Source organism: Crinia signifera, chromosome 12, assembly GCF_055691185.1.
Source record: "Crinia signifera chromosome 12, ASM5569118v1, whole genome shotgun sequence".
In the NCBI taxonomy this organism is placed as follows: Eukaryota; Metazoa; Chordata; class Amphibia; order Anura; family Myobatrachidae; genus Crinia; species Crinia signifera.
Window position 1 is genome coordinate 71967232 of NC_139228.1, and position 26592 is coordinate 71993823.

The window sequence follows — 26592 nt, forward strand, 5'->3', positions numbered from 1 at the left end:
TACCGCAGTGTGTTTTGGTTTGGTGGGAGTTTGTAAAACAAATAAAATGTTTGGGGTCCTTTATACATTTGAAGAACCTGTCCCTGTACCACGGACCCTTCAGTGACCAATTCATTGTACTGTTGGCTTTATTTTGTCTGAGACAATTTGCCGAGTGTTGGTTTGAGCACCCGATGTCCCTTTTCTTCTATTGTATTGCGCATGAGATACGTATGTGAGAATATTACACAATATTATCACGTGAGTCGTTAATGTTTGTTTTGACTTTTTATAGGGACATCGTCTTACTCGCATCAAGGCTATGGCTACGAGTCCAAGCTGTACAGCCTTGAACACGGGCATGAGAAACCCCAAGACAAGAAAAAGAAAACGTCTGGCCTCGCCACGCTCAAGAAGAAATTCATCAAGCGTCGGAAGTCCAGCAGGTCTGCGGATCACGCCAAGCAGATGAGAGAACTGCTCTCCGGGTGGGATGTCCGAGACGTCAATGCGCTGGTGGAGGAATACGAGGGAACGGCGGCCTTAAAAGAGCTGTCTCTGCAGGCCAACGTGGCGCGGCCAGAAACGAGGACTTTGCCGAAAGATATGGGCGACCTTTACGAATACAAATACTGTACCGATGTGGATCTCATATTCCAGGAGACCTGCTTTCCGGTGCACCGTGCCATATTGGCCGCAAGGTGTCCGTTTTTCAAAAAGTTGCTCTCCTCGTCCCCAGAGTACGGAGCAGAGATCATCATGGATATCAATACCGCTGGCATTGACATGCCGATGTTTTCTGCCTTGCTACACTACTTGTACACTGGGGAGTTTGGCATTGAGGACTCCAGGTTTCAGAATGTGGATATACTCGTGCAACTGAGCGAGGAATTTGGTACGCCGAACTCATTGGACATTGACATGCGTGGGTTGTTTGACTACATGTGCTACTATGATGCGGTGCTTAGCTTTTCCTCCGACTCCGAGCTGGTGGAAACGTACGGCGTTCAGAGCTGCTTAGATGAGGAGCTCCGGGCTCACAAAGCGATCCTCTCAGCGCGGTCTCCGTTCTTCCGCAACTTGCTGCAAAGACGAATCCGGACTGGGGAGGAGATCACCGACCGGACATTAAGGACTCCAACCAGAATTATCCTCGATGAATCCATAATACCAAAAAAATATGCAAAAGTCATTTTGCATTGCATGTACACGGACGTAGTGGACCTGTCCTACGTCTTGCACTGTAGCCCGTCGATAGGGAGCCTCAGCGAAGTGCAGGCTCTGGTAGCAGGAAAGCCAAATATGACTCGGGCTGAGGAAGCAATGGAACTCTACCACATTGCACTGTTCTTAGAGTTCAACATGCTGGCACAAGGTAAGTGTCTGGAAATCGCATATGCTAGAAACCTGTGCGTCCGCTTTCTCTGTTATGTTACTCTCCTCAAGGGGGAGCCACAGTTTATGATGGATCTGTTAAATACAACTCCAATCGGCAACAGAGCTCAGTCGACTTGGTCTAGATAGACCGTAATGGAAGTTAGACACCAGATTTCGAGCCATTGGAGCGCGGTCGGTGGTCACATGGTCGGCATTTTGTTTTTTCACCTCTTTTTGGTGCCAAAGGTCACAGGTCAACTTGATTCATATTTTACTACCCAAGTGGACATAGAGTGAGATTACACTAGCGTGCCGAGCGTAGAGAGGCGCCGTGCATGAAGCAAGGGGACATGGCGCACTATATTTAGGTGTTTAACAAGACTTCGACTAAGGGTGGTCGACCCAGACATCGTAGATCTGCTATACCATGGGTTCTCAAACTCGGTCCTCAGGACCCCACACAGTTCATGTTTTCTAGGCTCATTACCGACTGGCACATTTTAAATGAACCACAACTGGAGATAATTATTTCACTTGATTCTGTGAGGAGACCTGCAAAACGTCCTGAGGACCGACTTTGAGAACACAAACACGGCTTTGCTTTGTCTAGGGGAGGAGCAGCCCCTGCCCCCCTGTGTCGGTGTACTCCTGTAGCATCCAGCAGTACAGTAATGTGATACATTGGTAATGGATGTCATCTGTCTGCTTATAGTCCTGGGTTAGTCGCCCATCCCAGGATTGTTTTATTTGGCAATCATGTGTTAACTGAAGCTATTTCTAGAGAGTATCCAAGGTGGCATAAGAGTCTCCTATGTCTGTGCTGTTCTCTGCTGCTGTGACGTGTCCAAGGCGGCATATGAGAGTCTCCTATGTATGTGCTGTTCTCTGCTGCTGTGATGTGTCCAAGGCGGCATATGAGTCTCCTATGTATGTGCTGTTCTCTGCTGCTGTGACGTGTCCAAGGCTGCATATGAGAGTCTCCTATGTATGTGCTGTTCTCTGCTGCTGTGACGTGTTGCACCCTTACACTGCCCATGTATTTGGTCAATGCCGAGCCATGACTCGGTAACGCCTGTTTTGACGCCCTCCCCCTTCTTTTTGTCTCCTCTAATATCTTTCCATCCCTCACCATCTTGGCCCCCTCTTTTCCTTTCACCCATCTTGACCCCTCCTTTGTCTCCTCACCCTACTTCCCATCCCTCACCATGTTGCTCCCCTTTTCCTTTCACCCAACTTCCCATCCCTCACCACCCCCCACCCCCCGTCTCCTCACCCAACTTCCCATCCCTCACCCCCCCCCCCTTGTCTCCTCCTCACCCTACTTCCCATCCCTCACCATCTTGCCCTCCTTTGTCTCCCCACCCAACTTCCCATCCCTCACCCCCCCCCCCCGTCTCCTCACCCTACTTCCCATCCTTCACCATCTTGCCCCCCATCTGAGGCTCCAATAGACGTGCAGTGTGTGTGTGTGTGTGTTTTCCCGTGCATGCTGGGCACTGTCCAGACACTCGGCCTAGAAACTCAGCGTCCGGCTCTGCTACACTATGCCCTGTGTTGGATGAATCCAGCAGAGTCAGGGAAATAATGAAGCACAAATGACAATGTTGGCAATGTAACGTGTGTGCACACAGCGATGAGTTCACTCCCAGGCTTTGAACCTGCTCTGCGTATTGAGTGAAAACACATGGGGAAGATTGGCGTGCAGACCTCAGCTTTTAATAAACAGCACATGGGGGTAGTGGAAGTAGACATCCGGACAAATAAACGTCTCCTGTATAGAGTAGTGAATGCCTGCACTCAGTCTGGGACGTCTCTTTCTGTGCAAGTGACAGCCCTGGTTCCCCGGCTCTGGGTGGTAGAATACGCCCCTGTGAACAGCATTTATATTTGCCCACTAACAGATTGGTACAGACTGTCTGGCACAGCGTCACTGCCCTGCCTGCATCTTCCCAAACCCGCACAGTTCAATTCCCTGGCTGGGGTGTTACTATCTGCTGTGCTGCTTCTAGCACAGCAAGAAAGAAAGGTTTTTTGCGCCAGTCGCACAAGACAAGTAATTTTTATAAATGTACACGAACCCCTATTACATAACAAGAGTTATTACTGGAACACGTTCCTGAATAGTAATAAATATATTCGGGGGTGCTACCACAGGACACTGTTAGAGACGATTTTTTTTAAGAAAAGAGAGAATGTCACTAAAGTGGTGCACTAAATAGAGAGAAAAACTAAACACTTAAAAAGTAACTTTTAATGAGATTAGCTGATAAAACGTTGCGAAATATAGACTAAAATAAAACATGTATGACACAAACAGTGTGGTTAAAAGGATACTAAATCCTCGCACAGTGATCCCCACTGATCAGCCGTCCTCTATGTTTATTAATCCTCCTAGTTTAAATTGGTGCGCGTTTTATTATATATATACAGATTTATTGATTCTATCACAAGTCTCACAAGTACAATGTGTACAAGGGAATTTCAGTAATTGATTCTATGTATACAATTGCGATAATGCAGTTACAAATGTGTGTAATAGGTGTTTCACATATGTGGAACAGGGAATACAGCTCGGAGCCAGTAATACAAGGCAACGTGCGTGTATTTCCCTGACGCTGGCTGGGTTCAGATTTAGGCAGTCCAATCCAAGTGCTGGCTGTTATGTCAGCGCTGGGGTTCCCGGCTATCTACTGAGACCCGCCGCCGCTGTTTGTCGAGGGGGTGTCTGGAGCGTACCGGGCTGTCAAGTAATGACGCTGCCGGTCAGACACTGCCCTTCAGGAGCTACGGTGAGTGGCGCCACCACACCGCTTCTTGAGCTCCACAGACTCACTGGAAAGTGACGTCCGTTCAGAGGTTCGCACCAATTATACTAGACATATACAAAATACATTTCAAGAGGGGAAGGGAGGCAGGGGGTTTACACTGCGGATGCAGTCGGTCTGCGTACGCTTCGCAATTAAGCTTCGTAAGCTTAATTGCGAAGCGTACGCAGACCGACTGCATCCGCAGTGTAAACCCCCTGCCTCCCTTCCCCTCTTGAAATGTATTTTGTATATGTCTAGTATAATTGGTGCGAACCTCTGAACGGACGTCACTTTCCAGTGAGTCTGTGGAGCTCAAGAAGCGGTGTGGTGGCGCCACTCACCGTAGCTCCTGAAGGGCAGTGTCTGACCGGCAGCGTCATTACTTGACAGCCCGGTACGCTCCAGACACCCCCTCGACAAACAGCGGCGGCGGGTCTCAGTAGATAGCCGGGAACCCCAGCGCTGACATAACAGCCAGCACTTGGATTGGACTGCCTAAATCTGAACCCAGCCAGCGTCAGGGAAATACACGCACGTTGCCTTGTATTACTGGCTCCGAGCTGTATTCCCTGTTCCACATATGTGAAACACCTATTACACACATTTGTAACTGCATTATCGCAATTGTATACATAGAATCAATTACTGAAATTCCCTTGTACACATTGTACTTGTGAGACTTGTGATAGAATCAATAAATCTGTATATATATAATAAAACGCGCACCAATTTAAACTAGGAGGATTAATAAACATAGAGGACGGCTGATCAGTGGGGATCACTGTGCGAGGATTTAGTATCCTTTTAACCACACTGTTTGTGTCATACATGTTTTATTTTAGTCTATATTTCGCAACGTTTTATCAGCTAATCTCATTAAAAGTTACTTTTTAAGTGTTTAGTTTTTCTCTCTATTTAGTGCACCACTTTAGTGACATTCTCTCTTTTCTTAAAAAAAATTGCTTCTAGCACAGGTCTGGTCTGCATATCCGTGCTGATATACAGACCATGCTGTGGTAGATGCACCTGGCGTGGTCTGTAGTTCAGCACTGATATGTAGAGCAGACCTGTGGGGTTAATGTATGAAGCTTGGAGCAGTGATATCCCCATAAAGAATGGTCTGTGCAAGGTGATAATGCACCAGCCAATCAGCTGCAATATGTAAATGAATAGTTAGGAGCTGATTGGCTGGAGCATTATCACCTTGCACATCTTTATGGGGATAGATCGCACTTTTCTCCAAGCTTCATACATGTTCCCCTGTGTTAGAATCTCCTCAGCATAGAGAGCGACGCCCCCAGGCAGGCAAGAGGAACTGCACACATATTGAAAGGTGCAGGGTGCTAGAATGATCCCTGGTGTAAATGATGGGGCATAGCTATAATAGATGATACACTGTGCATCTTATTTCCCCCAACATCTGCAGGCTGTGAAGATATCATCGCGGAGAGCATCTCTCTGGACACCTTAATCGCCATCTTGAAGTGGAGCTCTCAGCCCTACGGATCCAACTGGGTTCGCCGTCAGGCATTGCACTTCCTGTGCGAGGAGTTCAGCCACGTCATGATAACGGACGTGTTCTATGAGCTAAACAAGGACCATCTGCTGACTGTGATCCAGTCCGACTACCTCCAGGTACTGGCAAATCCAGAATGGTGTCAAATGAGAGAAGCCTACACTTGCCCAAATGCCCAGTACAGTAAAGAAGATACTTGGTCCAGTCCTTGGGTCACAGGGTTGTATAATGTAGCTGTTCGTCACTGCAGATATATTTGCACCAGGCAGAGGGACCATGTTAAGGGGGGTATTCAATCGAGGTGGATATTTCTGCCGGCGCAAATAGCTGTCGCCTATTCAATGCTGCCGTTACAGACCGCATTGAAGGCCGTTTCAGCCAAAACAGATCCCACGTTAAAACAACTGTCAAATTCACGGGCGCTTTTTGACAATCCAGAGTTTCCGACACTCGACGGGCGGAACATTGAATTCTGGCTGTCAAGTTACTGTGGAACAGAACAAAAATGGCCGGGATCACGGATTGAAGGATAAATTTAGCTACTGTGAGACAGAAATACTGCCAACTTGTTGTGGTGTAAAATATCAGAGCAATTAGGAAGATGAGTGTAATTAGCATAATTAAGTACGTTCTAGGATCACTGGTTCGAAAATGTAGATGTTTAAATATACCTTATGTACTTTGTTTTATTTGTTCTGTTATACGATTAACCATTCTTGACTAGACATTATTAAGGGGCCTACACAGGGGGGGGGATTTGCTGAGTGTCTGAGCAATGCTCAATCGCTCAGAACGTTCAGCACACAGCGATGTGTCAGCACTATGGGCCTTATTTTGGTTCATTCTTTCTGACAAAATCCTTCTTAGATGGGCAAAACCATGTGCACTGCAGGTGGGGCAGGTGTTACTTGTGCAGAGAGAGTTAGATTTGGGTGGGGTTTTACTTCAAAGTGAGATCTATATTGAAGTGTAAAAATAAAGCAGTCAGTATTTTACCTGCACAGAAACCAAATTACTCACCCAAATCTAATTCTCTCTGCACATGTTACATCTGCCCCCCCTGCAGTGCACATGGTTTTGTCCATCTAAGAAGGATTTTGTCAGAAAGAATGAACCAAAATAAGGCCCTATGTGCTGAGCAATCTGTCAGGGACAGTGTTCTCCGCTGAGAACATTGGTCCTAACTGTCGATCTAACTGGATTTATCCAGCATGCTGGATCTTAATCGCCGGGTGATAGCATTGCGTGGGGCCGCGCATCTAGTCAGATCGCTTAGAAAATGCCCTGGAACTGCCTTGTGTTTAGGCCTCTAAGCCTGTTACATTCCTGTGCTGAACACGGTTCTGTATCGCTTACTACTGTGCACTCATCAGTGTTCATGGATTATTTCATATTTACTTAGTCACACGATGTATAGCGGCAGTACACGATGTATAGCTGTAAAACACATTTCTGTGCTTGATGGGGATACCAGAGCTGAGCAATGTAAATCACTTTATTTTTTTTTTCCTTTTAAACCTTTCTAGGCAAGTGAGCAGGATATTTTGAAGTATCTCATTAAATGGGGCGAATTCCAGCTGATGAAGAGAATTGCAGACAGAGGTGAGACATGGGTCACATTTGTATCTCCGCTTGTATATGGCGTAGATGATAGCCGTCATGGATACCTGCTAATATCAAAAGAATGAAAGTCCCTTACATAACACATTTAGATTGTTCATTGCCTGTATACAGGGCCTGATGCAGAGTTGATCGCAAATTCTAAATCTTTCTCAAGTGGACCTGCTGCACTGCAGGTGGGGCAGATGTAACATGTGCAGAGAGAGTTATATTTGGGTGCGGTGTGTTCAAAGCAATCCGTATTTACCCTGCACAGAAACAAAATAACTTGCCCAAATCTAACTCCCGGTACATCTGCCCCACCTGCAGTGCAGCATGCTTTTGTGCATTTGAGAAAGATTTTGCTTTTGAATCAGGCCACTTTTTTTGCATCTGCAATCAAGTCTGAATCGTGCCCACAGTACAATTGTAACACCAAATCCAGGCATCGCTTTTGAAATATTGGGGGTGATTCGCTGCTTACCGATCGCTGAAACGCCACCCACTACTGCAATTCTATGTGTTTGCTTAACCGTATAAGTAAGGCACATCCTGTTAAAGACATTGGGGCAGATGTATTAAGCAAGAGATAAGTGCAAGGGTGATAAAGAGAGATCACCGTCCAGCCAATCGGCTCGTTACTGACTTTTTCCAAACGCAGCCTGTAACATGGCAGTTAGCAGGTGATTGGCTGGACGTTTATCTCTCTATCACCCTTGCATTTATCTCTGGTTAAGGCTTAATACATCTGCCCCAATATCTCCACACTCTTGCTCACCAGCACGTTGAATATAAAAACTTACAATGTGTGGCCGTAGGGAGCAGCGCCCAACTTTGAATCATTTTGAATTTTCAAAATTTGCTGACAAACCTACACCATGTTACTTGTGCTAGAATCTGGCAATATGTTTTAGCGTTTCCTCTCTTTATTTCAGAGCCCAATCTGTTGAGCGGGACAGCTCACAGCGTGAACAAGCGAGGGGTCAAACGGAGGGATCTGGATGTTGAGGAGCTAAAGGAGATCTTATCCCCCCTGCTGCCTTTTGTTCGCATTGAACACATCTTACCCATGAACAGCGATGTGCTGTGTGACCCTGTAAGTGCCTTCTCTCGGTGATTCTGTCACCTAGGAGTGAAACGAACGTTGGCATCTAGTAAGCGATTACATGGAAGACAGATATGCACCAGTATAGGCAGCTTATCAGTCCACAGGCGCAAAAAGGGGAAATGCTCATTACAGAAAGTCTTTGTCTTAGTTAAAACTCCATTGATTGTAAGCAATGGAAAGGTGATTTGCATAGGACCATGTTATATAAGGTTATAATAGTTCTTTCAAAGCGCATTCTCATGTCTTGGCTTCAGTTATAAACTAGCAGATTTCTATAAACTACGGGGTGTCCCAGAAGTCTGAAGCCATAAGCAAAATGACCCTCCTCTGGGTGCAACCGATTAAATTCAAAGGCGACTTCCCTGTGACTGCAGCTGCCAATAAGCAGGGTCATTTGGATGTTTTTAACGACATCACTCAGGGTTAAGAAGTTACTGTAAAAAAATAAGAAATAGTATTTCACTGATTTAACCTATGGTTCCGTACTGATGTGGCACGCGGTACTGCAAATGCATCATGCACCTTAACCTTTGTACTGGAGGATCTCACTAAATGCATTGCTATGGCCGGACTGTATAATCCATATTGGCTGGGGCATAGTTAAGACTAAGGGTGGTATTCAATCCCTTGCTATTTTCGATGGGGTATATAGCGGTGGGTGCCTATTCAATGCTGTCTTTCCCAACCGCATTGAAGAAGATCTCGTCAGAACGGACCCCACCTTAAAAGCAGTTGGGCCCGTTTTGCTGAGTCACGGCTGTTGAGGCGTCCCCGACAGTAGTGACCCGGGATTGAATACCCCCCCTATGTCTGGTTGTTGATGTCCACACCAGATAATGGCTCAGTTCGCTTGCCATGCTTTGGGCTGCATGCCCTGCCACAGCTTTGCTATGAGGGCAAGCTAAAATTGTGGCAGGGTATGCTGGGATGTGTAGTTCAGCAGCTGGAGGGCCGGGTGTTGAGTACATCTGATCTAGATTGAGGGTTGATGTGATTGCTGCAGCTCCAGAAAATGACATCACAAGAACTATGGGAAGAATTCAGGAGTTTGTATTGATGTTATTCTCTAATAGTCCTCCACTAATTACAATGTTTTATCCTGGCGCTTTGCTGAAGTCTAAAGGTGGGCATAAATTGGGGCAACTTCTTCTACCCTCAGACAAGTCACCCTCAATCCCCCCTTGAGCTGCCCAGGAAGGTACCGGGCCACACATTGTATTGCATCCCGCTGTCAGTCACCTGTGATTGATCGCAGGAAAAGAACCCATACTGCACGTGAATTGCATTGGGTATGGGGGCCTTAAGAGTCCTGAAATCAATTGTAGAGTAGGAAGATATATTGTCTTATCAGCTCCTGGTCACAGAGGTTACTATGGAATAGTTAATAATAAAATGAATGATAATCGTAGATTACGAGTAACTGTTTGTCTGTTCTGAATCAGTGAGGTTCTGGCCTGGCTCCGATGGGAATGTTATGTTCTCCCGTATTCCTTTTTTTAGATGAAAAGGGGACTGATCAGCACTCCGCCCACGGATATGTTGCCAACTTCAGAAAGTGGAAAGTCTAACTCCTGGTTACGCCAAAAGAATGCCGGCATATACGTCAGGCCAAGACTGTTCTCACCGTACGTAGAGGAGGCGAAGGTAATGCTGGTGGCTCCATAGGCGTGAATAGAAGGGTGTTCTTCTGCTACACGGTTCTAGAGCAGCCGGTACTCAGCGGCCGGAGTTGGGTAACTTCCTGTCATCTCTGCAACTATGGGCCTGATTCAGAGCGACAGGGTGGGATCCAACCAGTGTCAAACCGGGGTCACCCCAGACGCCCATGACCAGGACTACCCCACCCCCGCCCTTGCTGGAACCCATTCACCACCCCCCTTTTTTACGGTGTTCTCAATAAAGACACTCATTAATACAACCATACTAGTCTTTTCATCTTTCTTTACTTACACCATTTGCATCTACCAATTTATCCCCCTCTGCACACCACAACAGATAGCCACACAGGAGCGTCCAGGCCACCCCCTCCCATACCACGTATAAAGCAGGGTCTTTGGACAGACCCAGGACCTGCAGCACCTATATCTCCTATAGTGGTGTGTGGAATGCTTTACTAGGTCAGCCCTTTAAATGATAATATAGACATTGTTATTTCTTAGCAGATTTTACCTTTTGTAAACAGAAGCTTAATTAAATATCATGGAACATATAAGAACTTTCTGAATGAATGAACCTATAAAACAATGCTAATCGGATACTTTTTCAATGCAGTCTGTGCTGGATGAGATGATGGTGGAGCAGACGGATCTGGTTCGCCTGAGGATGGTTCGAATGTCCAACGTTCCAGACACACTTTACATGGTGAACAACGCCGTGCCACAGTGCTGTCACATGATCAACCATCAGCAAATGAGCAGCAGCCAGGCAATCCCTCCTACTGTTGTAGCAAATGAAATACCAGGTAATCCAGAATCCTTTGCTTCAGTTCAGTCCACATAGGTTCATGTGTGTGTGTGTGTGTCCAATATCTGTTCAGTGCATAAGAGAGAATTTCGTGATGAACGCTGTTTGCGGTCTCCCCCCCTTTTTTCAGTTCCTCGGCTTGGCGTTGTGAAGGAGATGGTCAGGCGCCTCCTGGAGCTGCGCCACACTGAGCAGGTTCAGCGGGCGTACGCGTTAAATTGTGGCGAAGGGGCTACCGTCAGCTACGAGATACAGATCCGGGTGCTGAGGGAATTTGGTCTGTCAGATTCTGCTGCAGAGCTCTTGCAGGTAATCTACCTCATGGATCAGCTGCACCCAATTAAATTGCGTCATTTTTTATTTATTTATTACCAGTTATTTATATAGCGCACACATATTCCGCAGAGCTTTATTTGAACATTCACACCAGTCCCTGCCCCAGTGGAGCTTACAATCTATATTCCCTACCACATATACACGCACACAGACATTCTAGGGTTATTTTGTTGGGAGCCAATTAACCTACCAGTATATTTTTGGATTGTGGGAGGAAACCGGAGCACCCAGAGGAAACCCACGCAAGCACGGGGAGAATATACAAACTCTGCACAGTTAGGGCCAAGGTGGGAATCAGACACATGACATAATGGCATTGATTTCATTTGTATGTGTCGGAGTTAAGTTGCTAAGTAACCATTCTGCTGTTCCATTGCACAGAATCCCCACAAGTTCTTTCCGGACGAGAGGTTTGGAGACGAAAGCCCACTTCTGACTCTGCGCCAGTCCGGGAGATGTAGAATTAACAGCACTCCAGCTACGGAATCTCTGTTTACGGACTCTTATGTGGCCTTTCATCCTCCACTGCCGCCGCCGCCACCTCCCTATCACCCACCAGCCACTCCCATACACAACCAGTTCAAAGTGGGCTGGAAGCACAGGGTTCCCAGCCAGCACCCATCTCGCTCGTTCTCTTACCCCTGCAACCATTCAGTGTTCCACTCCAGGACTATGCCTAAAGCTACGCCGCCCACCTATCTACCTGGTGTCAAAGCAGCCCCCCCTGATTGCACTAACACTGGCTTTGGGAGGCAGACGGTGGCAGCAGCAGCGGCGGCGGCCTTGGCTGCGGAACAGCAAGCGGTAAGTTCAAGTTATCCAGAGTGCGCTGTCTCTAGTGTTCCAGGGAACTGACACATTTTATTGCTCCATGGAACACTCCGATTCTAGTTGAACTTGATTGAACATGAGTCCAAGTATGTATGCGGATGGATGCATTAATTTCCATATGGTGCAGCATTCCCCGGTGACCATAACATAAACGTTGGGTTCTAATTGTACCATTTGGTGATTGATGATCCAAGGGGATGTGTTCAGTATCCTGGCGGTCGGGAGAATTAGTCACAATACAGACGCCGGCACCCTGATCAGCAGCAGGAGACCGGCCGCAAGAATGCCGACATCGATGAGTATGCCGGCACAGGTATGCCAACTGCCGGGATGGCGAGCATAAGATTGCAGTTAGGGTTATTGGGGGGGGGGGTTGAGATTCTGATGGGTGGTGGGAGGGGTTAGGCTCTGAGGGTGGGGTGGTGCTGTGTGGTATACTTACCTGACCCCTACCGTGATTCCGGCACCTGTATTACCGCCAGCATTCCCACCACTTTGCACAGCGAGCGCTATGGAAAACCGTCCTCCAAGCCACTGGTATAACCAGCAGATGAGCGGCTTTCCCGGCGATGATGCGGGAGCGCTCACCGCTCACCGCCAGGCCATACACACTGGGCGGCTTTGAGCTGAAAGACTCTCACACTTGCTGTTTTGAGCGGCTTTCAGCTCATTCGCCCGGTGTGTCTGGGCCTTTAGTATGAGGCTTCCACAAATCTGTTAAAGAACCAGGCTGGAAGTGGTCATCGCTGACTTCAGAGGCTCGCCCCAAAACCGCCTGGGCACTTGAGAAAACACCATATTTGTGCCCCTAAATGCCGGGTTCTTGTCAGCCAATCTGCTAATACTATGCGTACAGATACCTGTTAGCAATATGCATGCACACCTGCGCAGTCGTTCAGTCATCCACCAGATTGCACATTCTCTAAATATCGACCCATGCTGAATTAAGCCCCATGTACTATTCAGTTATTGTCAGCTGATCACCTTTATCCTATCAGATTATAGGCATGTTTGGGCAGTTACATTTATACCTGTGTGTGAATATTGGGGTGATTCAGGTTGGTTTGCAAGATCAAACTCCTCTTTTAATGGACAAAGCAATGCTGCACTGCAGGGTAAATACTGGCTGCTTTCTTTTTACACTGCAATTTAGATTTCAGTTTTAACACACCGCACCCAAATCTAACTCTCTCTGCATGTGTTACATCTTCCCCACCTGCAGTGCACATGGTTTTGCCTATTAGAGAGAGCCAACCTGAATTAGGCCATGGTTTTTTTGTTTATTTTGATTAGCGACTGGCAATTGTACTGTACTGCAAAATATATGTTTGCAATTAACCTAGTGTTGCGTTCCACTGAGGAGTACTGCTGACGTGGTGATATGCTTTTAACGTTTGGTTTCATTTTTTCTTATTTCTTGTGTTTACCAGTGTGGCGAGCCCGTTCTAAACGAGTTTATGCCCGATATAGCAATGGGCGTATCCTCTATGACACTAAAAGACAGGAGGCTGCCGGAATTAACCATCGATACCCAACTGAGCCAGCAAGTGTCCGATATGATGCCAGTCCCTGCCCAGCACCATTCCTACATCCCCAGCAGACATATGCACACTTCGAGAAAGAAGGCAATGGTGGAACAGAAGATGGACTCCCGGGACAGCCAGCCGGAATATCCAGAGTTCTATGACTTCTCCAACTCTGCCTGTCGGCCGTCCACCCCGGTCCCGAGCAGACACTCTCCCTTGGCCTCGCAGGGCATTTATTTTGGACCCGATTTGTACAGTCACAGCAAACCACCACCGGGCGGATTAAAACCCACCTATCTCTCCAACCAGATCTCGCCAAAAAAGCAAGAGGATTCCAGGAGAGATTACTTGTTCTCCCAGGACAGTCATCACAGGCAAAAGAATGAACCTTTACACCTTGATGTCTTAGAACAGCCTCCTCAAAGACTGGATTTGGCGCTTGCCGCCCAGGAGGGCGCGAACCACGGCTCTCACCTGGGCCGGGGGCGTACGAAAGTGGAATCTGACCTGACGTATGGCCTGACCTCCAACCGGGCCTCGCACTCCACGTACAGCTCCGACCGGCAGGACGAGCGCTCTTTCAGGAGAATCGCAGATAGCGACCACCTGGATCACGCTGCACAGAGGAACATGGACCTAGAGCGAGAGGACACTGTAGGCAGAGAACGAAGGTCTCCAAACAAGCCGGATTTTCTGTACAAGAAATCGGCCCTATGAAAATAACCTCTCCATATAATCTCTGTGCCTAAAACTTCCGGAGTGCATCATTTTTCCACGGATTTGTTCAGTCCATCTATGCTTTGCCAGAAAAATAACCCAGCCTGTATTCTTCCCATTTAATTTCCCTAGCGTTATACGTGGCTGCATACACCCCCCCTCCCCCTCTTCCCATGCTTTCTTTTTTTCGTGATGGACTTTTGCAATGGTTTATTTGCTTTTTGTAGCAAAATAAGTAGCTGGCACCTTGATTTTCTTGCATCCTACTTGCAGTTTTATTTTGCACCCGCTTGTGTCTGCTTGCTTTGTTTTGCAGCTTGGCAGTTAAGTGTATTATTATGTTAATATATATATATATGTATGTATAATTTTATTTTCTGCTCCTTCGTTAACTACTCATGTTCCATTTCCAGTGGGTAACATTTGCGAAAAGTATTTTGTAATCGTGAATCAGCTTTTTTTTTTAAATAATCAAATAATCCAAAGAAGCACACACACAATATTCTGTTCTTACATTTGAGGTTCCGTAGCATTCCCTGACATTGTGTCCTCCTGGATGGCTCTATCTTTCCTTTTCCAGCGCAAACACACACACCTTATTTTGCCGTTCCTAACCATTTATTAACTGGTGAATTAGTAAAACAGGTTATTGTTTCCAAGTAAGTCACTACTATACAGAAATACTTATTTCAATACAAAGATTTGTAACCTGCAGAAATTAATCCTATATCATTTAGTGTTCATTATTGCACCCTGGATCTTTCAAACCCCTTGCAGTTCCTCTTCCCTGGTGGACCAGGAAGATAACAAGTATCTAATGGGGTGCTAGATGTGGAGTCGCTGCGCTAAGCTGCAGTACAATAAAACAGGGATTTCGCTCCTGTGTAGGGGAAGGTGTGACTGCGCTATGTGGGGTGGGTGACAACGTATATATACTGAAGCATTATATTTACAAACACAAACAAAATGTAATAATCTATATGAGTCAACATACAGCAATATGTGGATAAAAACTATTTAAAATAGGTGACTACAAGCGCAGTTATTCTGTGTATAGTGGTATAATCACCCGTAGGTCATGTGACCTGTTCTATGAAAATATAATGCTTCAGTATGTACATTGCCACCCACCCACATAGCGCAGTCACACCTTCCCCCTTTTTATGCAAGTTCCTCATCCCTGCCTGGGATGTCAGTCTGCTGTGGTGCTTGTTCCACAGTGTGGTCTGCATATCATTACTGAAATACAGACTGTATTGTGATAGAAGCACCACAGCAGACAGCGACAGGCAGGGAAGAGGAACCGCACATGTTTTGAAAGATGCAGGTTGCTAGAATGAGCCCTGTATAATTGGTAATCGTCTAAAGCAGGCCTGGACAAACGGTGGCCGTCCTCCAACTGTTGTCAAACTACACATCCCAGCATGCCTTGCCATAGTTTTAGCATTCCCTAATAGCAAAACTGTGGCAGGGTATGATGGAGGGCCACAGAAAATCTTTTTGGGGTTTTTTTTGGCACTTTTTATTTTTTTTTATTGTAAGGCAGCCGCCAGTTTTTAAGTGCCACCAGTTTGCAAATTGTATACACGTTCACATGGGAGGGGGGATAACTGTAAGGTTCCTGTGCACCCCGGTTTTCTGGCACTATGCGTATATCCATTAGCTGGGCAATAGTGACATCACTGAGGCACAATCTACTTAGTGATGTCATGTTCCTAGTGAGTTGGTAGACTGGATGTACACACACACATACGGTGGTTTCAGCCTCCTCCTAACCTTTTACTTAATGTGTTCATATATCTAATAATTCCCCCATGCACTTCAAGCATTCCCAAATATATGCAGATTATATCCTGTATGTTCTACATAATTCAGTTAATCTCAAAAGTAGGTTTCATATTACCAGCTGTTTCCATACACTAGAGGCCACACGACCTACCTCCTTATGGACTTATAGGGCACTTTGCAAATGCCCAGTGCGTAGTCTAAATCCATGTTGTATCCGTGTGACAGTCTGGAAGAACCCTTTGCGGCCTCCTCTTTATCAGCAATAATTTTGGAAGGTGTCTGTCTCTTCTTGTACAAATCAAGATCCTGTTGTGTTCGTTTCTGCTTTTTAGTCTAAGAACACATCACCAGTAATTCTGGCAATGAACTCCTGTCCCAGAGTAGCAGCAAAGATGGGCAGGACGACAGATGATCCATGTTTCTGAGCCTGACCTATTGTCGTCATAGATGTTCTGGGCAAAATATACCTCAGTGTTGCTGTTAGTAAATACCACTTCTAACCAATGTTTACAGTAGAGGCAATGTGTTCTGGAGAGCCGCTGAGTGGACCATTTCAATGGACACCGCGTCATGTAGGGTCATAAAATGTGAGATCCTCACTAAACCACCTGTGCTTAAGCAAGTTTATACTGCAGTAGTTCCCTGATTTCTGGTGTTGCCTACTATGGGTTTCGATTATTGTTTTGAGTTGTGGGTTCATGTAATAGTAGTAGTTCTGTGAATCTGCAATTTCTGCCGTCCTGGATGCAGATTTAAAACCCCCATAATTTAAAAGCTGTAGAAGAAATGTTTTACCAGTTCTATGAATAGCATTCACAATGGCACTGATGTGATATATATCTCTGATGTTATTGATGAGATATAACAAACAAGTTGCGTGCGCAAACTGCCATTTTATGAACCAGGTCACTGTTCAACCATATTACTAGGAAGTAATGACATCAGAGTAGTCCTCCTGCTTTTATGATGTCATGCTGCTTTCTTATGAATATAAATCCAGACCACCAATTGGCCGTTGCTACTGCATGCAAATGACGGATGCACTTAATACTTTGGCGACTTTTTCTAGAGTTTGATCCATTGTAGAAATACATATTGTAATATTATCCCATGCAATGACTGCACCGGAGATGCCTGAAATGGTTTGTCATCCCGCTGTTCCTTGTAACTCTCCATGTGAGGTCAGGAGTGGATAACTGATAAGTGCAGTGCGCTCGGAACAAACGAGTTCCCCCAAGCGCCCCAGCCATCAGTATCTGATCCCAGAGATTGGTACTCTGCAGTCGTGTGCTTGTCCACATATTTATTATATGGCTTTTGCGTTAGTCTTACTCCCTGGCAATGATTAAAAACCAACACGGACTGAACTGGGGGGTTATACGTTGTATGCATGACACACTTGCCTTTTGCTGCCATTGTAGCTGAACCTCTTTGTGAGCTTGTCGTGAGAGTGTTGGATGTATTTCTCATGAGGTGCTAACATAACTGCATTGCCTTCAATAACCCTGTGATACGGGGAACATTTAAAGGGCTTCAGTCTAATCTCACATGTAAGAATTATTTGGCAGGCTGACCGTTGGTCTCTAAGCTGTCAAAGGGAATCCATTATTACGGCCGTCGTTCAGTCGGGCCTCTTCACAGAGGCATGAAACTTTTTGCCTCACGTGAGAGCGGTCCATGTTTAAAGATCGCTTTCCATAGGGTGACAAGATGAATTTGTATGTTGTGAACAGGTTGGTGTAATGTGACACAAACCGTCGTTCTAGAACGCATTATTTTTAAAGGTATTGTTTCACTTGTGGTGTTTGTTACGTGAAGGACCTTTTTTTTGTGTTGCTGTGTGTGTATATATAAAGTGCCCGTCTTGTAACTGTAATCTGGTATCTGTATGTGAAAGGTGATTTACAAGAGTGTCAGTTTTGTGCAGGTCCCCGATAAATTGTATAGCCCCACAACCCCCTACAAAAAAATAATAATCCCCATTTAAAACCGGCTAGATTTAAAGCCTTCTCTTCTAATATGTCTGAGAAGAGGCGGGTCCCGTCTGACAATCAGGACCTCTGAGACAATCGTAAACTGTTCTAGACCATAATATAATTGCATGTTAGACATTTGCTGTTGTAGGCTGTCTTTAGTTTCAGTGTTATTAATATGCAGAAACAAATAATTTAAATTAATCAAATTCTATATCGATTTTATCATTTGCTTCTTTTTGAATTATAGTATATTATATCCCCCAAATACCTATTCTGGGTTACAGTGTTTATCTGTTTTATTCAATTGCACAAAAAATAGGACCTAGAGATCCTGGATATTAGTGATTGTTAAATCTACAATATCGTTATATCCTGGTTTCGCAAGATCACTGAGATCGCTTCATGTGAGACTCCCATGGCTTGTACTAACTTGGTAGAGGATGGTGTCTGATAGAGGCTGAAAGGGCGTCATTCAATCTAGATGTTCTCCTCTTCCAAGCAAATGTAGTCATTATACAGGCTGATGGCTCATTAACCACATTTATAGCACAAAGGATTACTTCTCCATTCCATAGATGGTGCATGATGGCGTCTGTATGTAGCTGTCCAAATGTTGGTCATTTCTGCTTGTCCTGTAAGCTTCCTCTAGACCAGGGGTGGCCAAACCAGTCCTCCAAGATCTACCAACAGTCCATGTGTATCAGGCAACCTGTGGATCTATAGTAGGAATGAATGCAGCAGGTCTGAAAATGTGACAGTTAGTAATGACTACAGCTGTGCACCAGCTGGGGAGTCTGGGGAATGTGACAGTTAGTAATGACTACAGCTGTGCGCCAGCTGGGGAGTCTGGGGAATGTGACAGTTAGTAATGACTACAGCTGTGCGCCAGCTAGGTGGTCTGGAAAACGTGGACCGTTGGTAGATCTCGAGGACCGGGTTGGCCAGCCCTGGTCTAGACTGTGTGCTCTGCACATCTGCCTCATGCCCCCGATGCACTTATGCATGTATGGCCCCTTGGCATGAGTCCGGATCCCTTTGCTGTACGTAGCTGACATGAAGATAAGGCAGATTATTTGCATTTGTTTACTGTGCATTCTGACCAGTGAAGCTGGGATTGGGGGCCCCGGGAATTTTTGCATACAGTAACGTGTGCAACTTTCAGGCCAGATCTCGTCCTAATAATCTGCATTGTTTGGTTGTAAAGGCACGGGATGTGGGGTAACTTATTCCACAACAGCCCAGAGCTTGTGCGTTTGCTTCTTCCTCTATATAGTTCTTGGTACGAAGAGATTGTTGAACAAATCTTTGTGTTGACTGAATATATTTCTATACATAAGATCGAGCACCGCCTGTGGTGCATTTGTTCCTAAAGAAAAGAAGCCTAGTGTTTCCAAACATTCTAGGCATTAACCCTCCTAACCTTTTTGCAATGAGATTGCTGACCATTACATGTTTTATTTCTGTTCATTTAAACGGTTTAAATGAGTCACTGTCCACCCAACTCGTATCGCACTGTATTCATGTTCCAACATCCAGGTTCTAGCTCAGTAGTCTTCAAGAACCCCCAACAGTTTAAGTTTTCCAGGTAGGTGCACAGTTGCACTCATTATGCACAGACACAGGTGGATTCCTGTGTGGTGACCTGGAAAAGGTGAACTGTTGGGGGTACTGGAGGACCTAGGTTAGGAACTACTGTGCTAGCTCAACCCCCTGTTCTTTATCATCTCTCTTCTTGGTTGTGTCATATTTTTTTATATAGCTTTTGCCTGGATTTTAGAATCAAATATTTCATGGCAAACACTGCTCATATATACTCCAACTAGCAGCTTAAACTGTAGTCAGGCATCACGTTCTGTATTTAATGTATTAAAATGCAACTTCTTGCGTCTTTGAATTCTGAATTGGACTGTTTGGGCTAGATATTAGGAGACGCTTGGTGGATGGCCACACCTGTGTACAGATCATTGCTAACCAACATTTGATCCGCATTTTGATTGTCAGAAATGTTATGCCTAATGCACGCAATCAGTGTGTAAGGGTACCTCAACACCAGGTTAGAAAGTCATTGATAACCGTGGCACATGTTCTAATAGATCAAGAACCACCGAAATCTTAAGTTTGATGCTGCACCAAAGAAAAACGTTCTGCCTGCTGGTGTGTGTGACCTCACATGTAGGGCTCCTTTACGTAGGAGATTGTCCCTCAATCTGAGCTGAGAACATCGGCTCTGATCTACGTTCAGAGATAGATTACACAGACGCTTATGAAGAGCTCCTGGGCCAATCAGATTTTTAATAAAGTAGAAGTGAAATACTTTTCCCATCTTCATCTGCGCTGGGTCCTCTATTATTCTGGCATCGCTCCAAATGCCTGTGCGTGGTTTTATTACTCTTCCCTGAGCCATTGAGCCTTTTATTTCTTTTTGAAGACCTCGGTGTTCCTCAAACATTAAACATGCAAAGTCTTGTTCAGCCAAGGCTCGGAATGTTTCCTTAGAATTAAATGGTGCTCCTGGCTTTTGTGTTGCAGAGAAGGGTGTTGCTGTTTGGGGCTCCTCTGTGTTTTTAGCTGGGCACAGGAGGTTCTCACCATAATGTCTGGTTCTTGGCGTAGATTTCATGTAGTATGGTACCAATTGAGTTGTAGTCTTGACTGTGCTGGATTGGTTTTTAACGGTTCTACATTTGAAGTGAGTAGTAATCCACCTTACTTACACTGGGTTTCATATGCTCATTGTCAGCAAGAACCGAGGAATCTCTCAAATTGAGTTGTATTCATGAGATGTGTCCGTGTGCATGGCAGGTACCCTGTGCTAGCTGCAGTAATTCTGGTTCTAGGTTCTTTTGCCCAATAAAGTATTTAGAAGAAAACCTGGGCTCTTAAGTCAGCAGGAACAAGAAATATGCATATATGCCTAGTTATGTCTGTTTTGTTCAACTTGTAAGTCCCTGTTTCTTGTGCCTACCTTATTTACTACGAGGCAATTATCCAGAACTAGCTTGTGAGCCAGCTTGACCGTCGCAGAACCACTTCTCTAGATCAAGTGGCTTCTGAAGAATATCTAAGTTATATTGAAAAGTTAAATAAATCTGATTATGCAGATGTTACGATGCAACCAACAATAGATCCTGACCTCACACCCTTGCTACGTACTATATGTTATCACTGGTCCTCTCTCGCTTCTTTATTTTTAATTACGTGCACAAAAAGGAATGACAACATCGTGTCAACTATGCGGCCTTTCATTTCAAAGGATTGCGGTGTCTCCCTATACATTGTGGATAGACAATGCACACGTAGGCGCTTATTCTGAGTCCGAAGCAAAACAAAATTGGGAAGTAACTTTACACCTGGAATAAACCATTTTGCATCGATAATTTTTGCATGCAGGGTAAATCCTGGCCGCTTTTGCATGTAGCTCACAAATGCTGGACCGCTTTATTTTTATGCTGCAGTTTAAATCTGAATTTATACACAGACCTCCCAAATCTAAATCTCTGTGAGTATTTAACATCTACCCCCCCCTACCATGCAACATGGTTTTGCCCAATTGCAGGGTTTCTTGTTTTTTTTTTTTTTTTTTGCCCTGTTGTGCTCCCAACTCAGAATAAGCCCCATAATGAGGCACTGAATATGAATCCATGGATGTATAAGGTTACCCCTTGGTTCCCACATAGAATTGCATGACCCCTTAGCCTTTGGTCTGGGTGCCCAGTTAGAGAAGCTGATTATCCATGTCTCCTGATGTTCTGTGTTTGAGGGAAGGCTGATTTGAGGACCATAATCTCTGTGTACTCTGTGAGATGGGGGATACTTTATGTATACATGGTGGAGAGAGAGGTGCGTTTTTCATTTTCGAATGTCTGTAACTTTGCAGTTTTAAATCGGATATAAAGTCAAGTGCCTTCATCGCTTGAGGCTCAGAAAATGAACTGAAACAAACTTTACGAACTGATTTTCACGTCCTATGCAAGTGTTTTCTACAGCCTGCATATAACCAGTACTTTGTAAGATTTGTTTATGATTCAATTGTACATAGTGTTTTTAAAGAATAGTATTTTTATTTAGGTACTTCCAGACTTGAATTTGTGTCTCGTGTGATACATTGTATAACACCTATCTTTCAAGTACTATTTGCTGTTGTACAAAAGTTTTCAATGGTTCTATTTTTCTACTGTTACTGACGAGCATGTAACACGGACTTTATCCTACATATAATTGGCATTTCAAAATAAATGGCTTGTATAGAAAGGCTGTGTGCGTCCCTTATTCAGCTAATGCCATTGTTTTGCAGGAATTGTACTGGAAACACTGGGAAAATTGTATATTTATGTGTTGACTGAACGACCGTATACCATTTGGTTATAACCCTTGAGGCATCATTACACTGCAGTGCGTAGGAACTATTGCCATCATCTGAGGCACGTTGTACCTCCTACCTCAATGATGTCGGTAGCTCCTAGAGAAGTGCTGTGTAGCTGGCTACAAAAAAAAATGTCCCTTTAATTATAATATCCTTGGCTTTCCTATCTATATTAAAGTATTAATGTACACTACCTGGTCAAAAGCCCATAGCTTATCAGGTGCATAAAACCAAGCGTACAGCCATGCAATCTCCGCAGTCCTACATTAGCAGTAGAATAAAGCTGGATACACACTATAAAATTCTGTCCAGTTTTTCTGATCTGATAATGTGCAAATGTCAACTGACCATTTGCTCCCAAACACTGGAAAACAGATAAAAATAGCAGTGGTGGCTCTTGCCTCTGCAGAGGAGGTGGGCTGGCGCGATGCGGGCCCCTCCGCTACCGTTGCCTCTGCCAGTCCTGGTCCCCGCCATGGGGCCGGCGCATGCGCAGTAGCTTCTTCAGTACTGGCCATGCGCTGTCCCCAGCTTTTGCAGCAGCCCCCAGAGGCATATTCAAGGTACCGGGTCCAGTGCATGCGCAGTATTGTCCTTGTACTGCGCATGCGCGGAACCTGTGTTTTATGGGCTGCCGCACAGAAGCCCATGTAGAGGCGTCCTATACCACTTATACACCAAAACTGCCGGGTCGCGCCTGGGTTTTTGGACCCGGATGAGACCCTGCAGTTGTTCCCTTTCACACCGGTGTCCCCCGGCATTATGCTGAGTAGGAGACGCCGGTGACTTTGGGCAACGCCGCCTGACACCCCTGCAACGATGACCGACACGCTGCGGGAAATCCCAGCACCCAGGTAAGCTGCTGGGCTGCCCCCCAGCCTCCATCCATGAGGTGAATGAATGCCACACACAGGGATCCATTCAACTCTGCTGCTGTCTGCATAGTACCGCAGACAGCAGCGGAGGCTGTACGCAGCCCCTGCCCAACCTCCGGACTGACCTCAGAGCGCTGCGGTCCGGAGGTTGGGGCTCCCTGATTGGAGGAAATGGGTCCCTGGGGCGGATGACCCATTTACACGGCCCCTGACTCCGTGGAAGCCCAGTGTCCGACCCTGAACATTTGCCGGGTCGGACACCAGGTAACAGGACCCGGGTTATTTTTTTATTTTTTGCCCTTTTACACCAAGCCCCGGCCCGGCAATTATCTGGGTCGCGGCTGTGGTGTAAAAGGGGTACTAGAGGGAGGGATCACCTTCCAATGGAACGGCTTTGGGTGACTGCCAGGTCAGAATTTTGCCCATTTTCTCGCTTTTGGGAACAAATGGTTGATTGACAGTTGCTCCCATACATGACCAGATTTCTGGCAGGGTGCCTCTTCCTCCACACCATAGTGGATGGTATGGGTGGAAATACAGCCTGTTGACACAGATGTCTCTCCAAAAAAGTGTCGACCTTCCCATTGTTGACCTAATGCTTGTGTCAACCTTCCAACCCTGTCAACCTAGCTACCTTCAGTGGTCGACCCAATATATGTTGACCTTAAGTGAGTCGACGTAGTGACTGCAACCCCATTAGTTATACTCTGGAGTTCAGTTCCTTTTAACATGGCGCAGCTGTAGGAATGCCAGGACATAAATAAATACATTGTTCTATGTAATATATAATGCATTACCATGGTCTATCATCCTGCACAATGGGATTATAACAAAGGAACTAGGAATTACATTGCACGTGTTGAGGAGTAGGAGGGGGATGCAAAACACCCATTTTCTGGGGTTAGCTGTAAATATTAAGTATCACTGGAATGTATCAGATCGGGACTCCAGCAGGAATTTCCTATAGATGCTGCGATCCCTCCTGCATCGCCACCGGCCACCAGCCCCCTAGGTTTCTATGGGGGTGTGAAGCTGGCCGATGTATCAATATCGGTCAGCAGCACTTTGCAACCCTGGGCTACCTCCATTCTGTGAATGAGGTAGCCTATGGCCTATAGATTGCACTGCGGTCCCCCAGGCGCCCGGCTCAGGACATCACAGGGACGGGTTCCCCCAGGCGCTCGGCTCAGGACATCACAGGGACGGGTTCCTGGGGTAGGATTGCATTTTACAATGCGAACCAGATCGCATTGTAAATGCGACCCATGATAAATGGGCCCCATAGTGTTTTTATAGGTGAGTGGGAGGAATTGGGCATTAAGTGACCCTCTATCTGCTTGGGGACTACATAACCCACCATGCCCTGTCCCAGCTTTGTTATCATGATATGCTAAAACACTTATGGCATACTGAGATGTGTAGTCTGACAACAGCTGCTTATGGCTCCATAGACCTAGATGAAGGTTCCTATATTTAACTTTTGTAAATAAAACAAATTGTACTTGTGTAGTTTCAAGGCGGCACCTTACACTACGCTGTCAGCGTAGCCTAACGGCAGCCCTGTGATGTCAGTGTAGTGTCCCTGTCAGGCAGCGTAGTCACAATACTGTCCCCGGGAGCTGCAGCTCTGTTCCAGGCAAGCCTATAGAGTGCCTCTCACACAGCGCTGGTAACTGCTGGATCCCCTGCTCTGGCGGACGCCGGCGGAGAGGTGCTCCATCTGCCCGAGACACACAAGTGTCTCAGTAATTCTTGTGCAGAATACGGCAACCCTGCCCGTGTCCGTTTCAGGGAGAAGGACAGGGTTAGGGGTTCGGTAGCACGTGTGTCTCGTGCACAAAGGGGGGGTGCGGTGCGCAACTGCGTCTCATGCACAATAAAGGACGCATTTGCCATTGCTCCATGTTACATACTGGCATACACGCCAGCCCGAAGCGTGGCAAGCGCACGCGGTACATGTCCTCCAGACCTGTTCATACCACCGCTATCCATGTCAACGTGGGGTTGATTTTATAAAGTGTGGTGAGTGCAACGAGCCACCGAGCTCGAGCAGATGCGGAATACACGTCAAGCAATACGCGTCTGCTCGCCATGCTTCGGGCACGTTTTACGCGTCCCCTTGCCTCGTTTCGGGCATGTTTTACGCGTCCCCTTGCCTCGCCACGCTTCGGCCACGGTAACTCGCTGTGCTCACCACACTTTATAAAATCAACTCCACACTGACGTGGATGGTGGGGGGTATGAAGAGGTTGGGAGGACGCGTACCGCGTCTCCTCGTGGGGCTTGCTGTGCTCGACACGCTACTGGCTGGCGTGGATAGTTGGGGTGTTTCAGGAACACATTCACACCTGTCATGTCATCCATCTGAAACCATAATGATGATGTGCTAACTGTCAAATGGATTTTACTGACATAAAGAATAAATAAGAAAAACAATGAGCAACTGTAAAATAATTCAGTAGGTCTAAAACACTTTCCTCCGGCACAGCAGCCCCTCCAGATGCAGCTGATGTCGACGCAGCGGAGTCATCCTCGGCTGCTTTGTCCGCTGGAAAGGTCCTCTGCTCCTAGGGTTTTGTGCCATATGAATTCCTGCAAGTATGAGTCCAGGTACTGGTGTGCACTGTCCCTCTGCCTCTTATTCCTCCGCTTGCAGGAGCCCCAGAGCATCTCGATATTCTGGGTATGGACCCCAGTGTCTGGGTCGACGAAGTTATAACGGTGGTTGGGTTGATGCGCATGTGGTGGTATTCTTGCGTTTTGTATGCACGCCAACGGTCTGAGTAGATGGTGGTACCTGCTCTATGTGTGCTTCGATGGCAGACATTAGGGCCACTGGTGTGATGAAACATTCACCGGTGTCACGCGATATCCCATCGAAGAGCCACTGCTGTGGCTCTTACGCTGGACAAACACTTTAGTCCACCTCAATGATTTTGCCAGGTCCGCCAAGCCGGTGTTGGGGCTGAGTCATCAGATCGAGGGTACACACCTCCCGCATCAGATTGTTATATATAACAGAGGTTTTGTGCGAAATCTTGATGTGGCACTCAAAAAATCTAATGCTTGTCAGCTCCTCCGCCCACGAAAATTTGAACCGCAGAAAGGTCAGGTGACATCTGCGAAACCATTGTGCGGCCCGAAGACTGACCTTCTTCCCACAGCTTCTTATATGGCAGTGCCACATACGCTCCTTTACATTGAGCCTCATTGGATGCCCGTTGGCACAGGTCTGTGTCTCAGACGGCAAGTGGTGGCGTTGGAAAGACTCCACCGACGTCTGCGGCAGGTTGAAAGTGGTTAATGGTTCGCTAGCCATAACCCACACAAT

General features: G+C 46.2%; 1 protein-coding gene across 2 annotated transcripts in view; it reads left to right on the forward strand.

Moving 5' to 3' along the window:
- Window positions 1–22274, forward strand: part of BTBD7 (BTB domain containing 7) — a 40236-nt gene extending 17962 nt beyond the window's left edge. For both annotated transcript variants that reach the window (XM_083166972.1, XM_083166971.1), the window contains exons 3-11: window positions 275–1354; window positions 5590–5798; window positions 7206–7281; window positions 8214–8374; window positions 9887–10030; window positions 10658–10847; window positions 10980–11158; window positions 11567–11989; window positions 13447–22274. In XM_083166972.1, coding sequence (XP_083023098.1) covers window positions 275–1354; window positions 5590–5798; window positions 7206–7281; window positions 8214–8374; window positions 9887–10030; window positions 10658–10847; window positions 10980–11158; window positions 11567–11989; window positions 13447–14259 — 3275 coding nt within the window. In that variant the 3' untranslated portion in view covers window positions 14260–22274. The remainder of the gene's footprint in view (window positions 1–274; window positions 1355–5589; window positions 5799–7205; window positions 7282–8213; window positions 8375–9886; window positions 10031–10657; window positions 10848–10979; window positions 11159–11566; window positions 11990–13446) is intronic.
- The last annotated feature ends 4318 nt before the right edge of the window (window positions 22275–26592 follow it).